Consider the following 6,114-nt stretch of genomic DNA (forward strand, 5'->3'; position numbering starts at 1 on the left):
GTAGCCAGATCTTGTACTCCCCCTCGTGGAGTCGTCGACGAAAGAAGCTACTACCTACCCACTATGGCAATTCCTCCAACAAGGCAAGAAGAAGAAGAAGAAAACTACAACTCGATCACACTCCATGCCAGCGCCTAGGTAATGTACAGTGTGCTGTTTACAGCAAATTGCCTTTCCTAGCAGCCCGACTTCATGTTCGCATCAACCCAGCAAAGCTTTTCTGGCCACCAGCATCCGTGAGTGGCGTTGGTTTATCCACCAACTGAGGCCCACTAACATGGACCACATAATAGTGTGCTTGGAATATCACTGAATGGGACGAGCCAAGAGGAGGAGGGAGGAGTGAGGACCAAGCGGGAAATAAATAGCACAGTTGAAGATAAGGTACCTGGGCGCTACCGTGGTACTTTTGGGCAAGCCACCCACCCCTGGCCGTCCTACCCTGGTCCTGGCCTTCCTTACATTAACAGACCCTGAACTGCAACAGATGGGTCCAGTCAGTCACTGGCCTGCCTGTCCGGGGTAGCAGTAGCGTGGTACATGTACATGGAGCGGCAGCAGGTAGCGAGTGGGACGATAGACAGTCAATCCTTTAGGATGAATTAGCTGCAGGCCCAACCCGCGTTGCGTTGCTACCTACCTACATGTATTCTCTTGCTTGCTTGCTTCGTCCCATTTCGATGAAAGCCCAAAAGCCACACTCAATATACACTCTGTCCCTGAATTTCCCTCGACGACCTCTCCTCCCCCTACTATACCACTCCTAATACACGACTCATATACACATCGTGGACCCGGCCGTCCCAGGAAGTTTGAGAGACCAACCGTCGCATCTAGTCTACCGTCTGTGTGCTCTCGACAATCTCCCTTTCTCCAAATCTGACTCTGTCCCGGCTATCTCACTTTCTCCCCCACTATCTTTGCTTTTCCTGCATGGTCGTTGAGACTCTCAGAGACCTTCCGACAGCACAAGTGTCAGACTTGACTTGCGACTTACAGCCAGTATCGCGAAAGGGGGAAAGGTGATTAAGGAAGTTGTTGCCAACCGCAAGACCGAGCTGCCAAGTTCCTCCAAGCTTGCAGGGGACGACGACATTTGGAAGCCGGCTCCTTTCTTTTCGTTATACTCGATCCTCCAGCCCACCGACTTGCCTGCTTGCTTGCCTGCCGAGCTTGCTTCGACTCCCTTGGGCAGGCTTTGATTTCGTGTTCAACACCGGCGCAGCATCAACGGCCGGCTCTTGGAAGTGGCAATTGGGTCTCTGTATAGAGTGGAACGGTTGGGCTGTGTCATTGCCATTGCGATTGCCACGCAGCGAGTGGGAAGGTTCAGACGAAAATCCGAAATCCTACCACGCAATTGACAGGTAAGTGGGCTGCCGCATCAAGAACATGGATGCACGAAACTTCCGATCCATTTCCCGTCGTCTGGTGGTACAAAGCCCATGATCTTGTGCTCTGCTGGGCCACGACCTCTGACTGGTTTCCGAAACTCTGTACCAAGGGCATTCCCTGGTATTGGAGCGGCATGCTGCCACTTGCACCCCGTTTCGTTCGTTCGTTCGTTCGATCGACCAGATGGACCAGATGGACCGGTAGTGGCCATGGGCATGGAGAGCATTCCTGGTCATGTGCCCACCGTCTCACTTTCGTCAACATCGCCAGCTGACCACCTCTCCCTTCATTCCATTCCAACATTTTCACTTGTACTGCTATTTCTGTCAACAAACGCGCATATCTTCTTGACCCAACAGCACACTGACGCGCGACTTGCTAGATACTCCTCCTATCTCCCACTCGGAGAACTTCCGCCTATACGCAGCAAGTATAGCTTGACTGAACCACAGGAGCTTCCTGACAGTGCCATCATCGACGAGCTTGGGCTTGGGAACCAGCAGTTACCCAGGGCGAAGCTGCTGCTAGTACCCATGTTTTATCACAGGCGGGCTCAACGGCATTCATAATGCACCACTACCAGCCTTACCGGTCCAGCCTTCGAGTGGCTCCTCTAGCCATCCAGAAGTCGGATGTGGGCTCCGAGAGCGAAAGTTCCCAGACGACGGACGATACTTCGCAGACATCGACGAACCTCTATTCAACCGATCACATCACCCCGCCATCCACTCCCGATGGCTCCGAAGAAGGCCTCGATGCGCAGCAAACCGCCGCTCGCCCCGTCTTCCACAATTTCTTGCGCGCCTTTTATCCCTTTCACCCGACTTTCGCCATCAGCGATTCCACAGTCACATTGCCACTTAATGAAGGAGATGTAGTGCTTGTACACTCGATACACACCAATGGTTGGGCAGATGGTACACTACTAGTATCGGGGGCCCGAGGCTGGCTTCCCACCAACTATTGCGAATCGTACGACCCCGAAGAAATGAGAAACCTGCTGAAGGCACTCCTCAACTTTTGGGACTTGTTACGAAGTACAGCGACCAGCGATGGAGACATCTTCGGAAACCAGGAGTTTATGAAGGGCATCATCGCCGGCGTGCGGTTTCTTCTGGTATGTAGCAAGCATCGTTGCCTTGCCGCTGATCAATATAGCGCTCCCGCGACAGTCACTAACATCCATGGCAGGAGCGAACAAATTGTCTTACAAGAGAGGCGACAGCAATACAACGCAATGAAACGTTGAGGCGAGGACGCAAATCCCTACTCTCCGAGCTCTCCTCGCTCGTCAAGACGGCGAAGCGACTCCAAGAGACGCTACGAACTTACCTAAGGGCAGATGACAATGTCAACGAGATAATTGATGAGATGATCTTGAAAGCTTTCAAGATCGTTGTGAAGGGTGTCCGGTTTCTCGATGCCCTGGAGGAAGAGCGACGTCTGAGAGCGCCACCAGCTGTGAACGTCATGGCCACCCTTGCCGAGGAAGCGTATGTTCCACCGACACCACCTGCAGAGTCGACGTCCACTTTCAAAGATACGCATGGCCAGGGACAGGATGCAGGTTCCCGATCCGACGACAACTCGCATCTAGCCGAGGGCGCACAACCAAACGCATCAGCCAACAAGCGTTTGTCGTCTATTTACTCACCTGCCAACACTTCAGCACATCGACTGTCGCAACCCAGTCCCATGCGCGGGAATCGACTGTCGGCCAGTATATCGCATAGAGTCTCTTTTGCGGGCCCCTCCCCATTGTCCCAATCCCAGAATCTTGTCTCAGAACGGCTGAACTCCAGCCATGATACGTTTCTGTCGTACCTTGGTTCCTTCATTGGCCGATTGCAACTCCACTCTCAATCCCGCCCGGAATTGGCGCTGGCCATCAAACAGTCTGCCACCTCCGGTGGTGAACTTTTGCCGTGATCGATACCGTCTGTCGACATAATAGCTCGGAATCGGAATCACTGGACCAGGCTCGTACTGCTATGTTTGACCACATCCGAGACCTTGTCTACTCGGCACGCGACATCCTGAGCGCCGTTGACCCAGAAGAAGAAGATATTATCATGCCCCAGGACAACAGCCGGCTATTAGTTGCTGCGACAGGTTGCGTCAAGGCGGCTGGTGAGTGTGTTGCGAAAGCCAAGTGGGTGCTTGAGAGGATTGGTGACTTTGATTTCGAGAACGAACAGACCGGTTTAGGAATCAGCTTGGATGTATTCGAAAAGGTTTCTGAGAGCCGGCCACGGACTCCGGAGACCTCGGTCGTCCCGGTTTCCAAGACTCCAGAAGCCACACCAGACGTCAAGAGAACTTCCAAACGGTCCAGTCATCATCTATCCCTGGACAAGCCTCTACCATTGATTCCTGGCGCCACCTCCCAACCCCCATACGGAAACCCGGTGCAAATATCACCACCGGCCTCCAGGCCGCAGTCGATGGTCGCTGGTGAGGACGTCTTCAGCGTGGCGCCTTCAGTCACCTCGGCTAAGGCTTTTCTGCCACCACTTCCCAGACTGAGAACTTCGATTTCCCTGGACGAATCTTATAGCCCCATGACAAATAACTCGCACGATAGCGAGTATCATAGCTCATTTCGCTCCGACACAGCCTCGTCAAGTGCCGGCTCAAATACCACATATCTTAGCCGGGACTCGGAATCGAGCCTTGTGTCTCAAGCCCCGACACGAGCCACCACTCCAGACTCCGCGCTTGGGCCCAGGGAGCAGCCTTCCATGTCTGAATTAAGTGCTGCCGGCAGTGCTGGAAATAGCGATGAGGTTGACGATGTGGAGAGCAAGCTACTCGAAAAGACATTTGCTCACGAATTGATGTTCAACAAGGAAGGCCATGTCACAGGCGGTTCCTTGCCCGCCCTGGTGGAGCGCTTGACGACGCACGAGTCTACCCCGGACGCAGTATTTGTGTCTGCGTTCTACCTGACCTTCCGTCTGTTCTGCTCTCCTTCCAACTTCGCTGCAGCTTTGATTGATCGTTTCGATTATGTCGGAGACTCTATCCACATGGCAAGCCCTGTGCGCCTGCGAGTCTATAATGTAATCAAGGGGTGGTTGGAATCACACTGGCGTGATTCCACTGACCGCGAGGCTCTTCCGGCTATTCGACATTTCGCCGAGTTCCAGCTTGGCTCGCTGCTGCCGTCTGCGGGCAAAAGGCTTGTGGAGCTCGCAGATCGAGTTTCTTCGACGGATGGCTCATTGGTGCCGCGCTTGGTCTCCTCCATAGGCAAGACAAGTACATCGATTGCTCAATATGTCCCCGCAGATGCACCGCTGCCAAATCCGGTCATTACAAGGAGCCAGCACAATCTTCTGAGCAGTTGGAAGAACGGGGGCGCATCGCCTTGCGTACTCGACTTCGAGTCATTGGAGATTGCGCGCCAGTTGACTATGAAGCAGATGAACATATTCTGTTCAATTCTGCCAGAGGAGCTTCTTGGATCCCAATGGATGAAGAAAGGCGGAGTTGACTCGCCCAACGTCAAGGCAATGTCTGGCCTATCAACAGACGTCTCGAATGTTGTTGCCGATACTATTCTTCAGCACTCGGATGTGAAGAAGCGGGCTGCTATCATCAAGCAGTGGATAAAAGTTGCACATCAGTGCTTGCAACTTAACAACTATGACGGACTCATGGCTATTATTTGTAGCTTGAACAGTTCTATTATCAGTCGCCTGAGGAAGACGTGGGACTTTGTGAGCCCCAAGCGGCGCGAGATGCTCGAGGCGCTGCAAGCCATCGTGGAACCATCCAACAACAATAAAGTGCTCCGAGCCCGCCTTCAGGGTCACGTTCCCCCTTGCTTGCCCTTCCTGGGCATGTTCCTTACGGACTTGACATTTGTGGACATTGGAAACCCTGCCACGAAGCAACTGCCGGGTGCCAGCCATGATGAGCACGGCTTGACGGTCGTCAATTTCGACAAGCACACTCGCACAGCCAAGATTATCGGAGAATTACAGCGATTTCAGATTCCGTACAGGCTGACCGAGGTTGCCGATCTGCAAGAATGGCTTCAATCCGAAATCGTCCGTGTCAAGGAAAGCGAACAAGGTACTTCACAAATCACCTATTACCGCAAGAGCTTGATGCTGGAGCCCAGAGAAACTGCTCTGAAGACTCCAGTGGAAGCTCCTGCTGCCCCGGCCAACCATGGTCAAAAGGCGGACTTGTTCAGTTGGATGACGGGAAATAGGGGGCAGCAGAGCCACGCTACTGTAGCCATCTAACCCTCGGTCATCCAACATTACTCGCAACACATCTCTACACTACATCCGCGACCTCCTTGCTTTTACTCATTTTTGTCTATTGATACCCCATCGTTTTAACGGTTATTTGGAATGGGTTAAGGAGCTCATCGGATTTTGCATTACGGATAGCTGATTATTTTGGAATCGGAATTCGAAAAAGAAACCTCTTGAAAAGGGGTTTGGCGTCAGGTTCTATTAGCATGCGGCGATTACACATGCGTAAGAGAGCCTGGTTCTTTATGAGGACGACGCGGGCTTGTTGGACTGCGTTGGGTGCAGTCTTGGAGTTGGGTTATGACCTGTCATTTGGGGCGCCTCTTCTTTTTTCTTCTTTTTTTGAATACCCAGGACGGGGCTCGGAAAACCCGATTGGGGACAGACATCCCCAGTAAAGCTGGCAAGCAAATTTTGGCTAGCTTTTGGCTTCTGAGATATATATTAT

General features: G+C 52.7%; 1 protein-coding gene across 1 annotated transcript; it reads left to right on the top strand.

Moving 5' to 3' along the window:
- Positions 1 to 1,963: 1,963 nt before the first annotated feature.
- Positions 1,964 to 5,651, top strand: PG997_001037 (uncharacterized protein; the record flags this gene model as incomplete). The annotated part of the gene is made up of 3 exons (XM_066805352.1): positions 1,964 to 2,512; positions 2,587 to 3,320; positions 3,350 to 5,651. The coding sequence occupies 3 exons, from the start codon at positions 1,964 to 1,966 to the stop codon at positions 5,649 to 5,651; spliced, it is 3,585 nt and encodes a 1,194-aa protein (XP_066675125.1).
- Between the last annotated feature and the right edge of the window lie 463 nt (positions 5,652 to 6,114).

Source organism: Apiospora hydei, assembly GCF_038363865.1.
Source record: "Apiospora hydei strain CBS 114990 chromosome Unknown utg000002l_segment0_segment0, whole genome shotgun sequence".
Taxonomy (NCBI): Eukaryota; Fungi; Ascomycota; class Sordariomycetes; order Amphisphaeriales; family Apiosporaceae; genus Apiospora; species Apiospora hydei.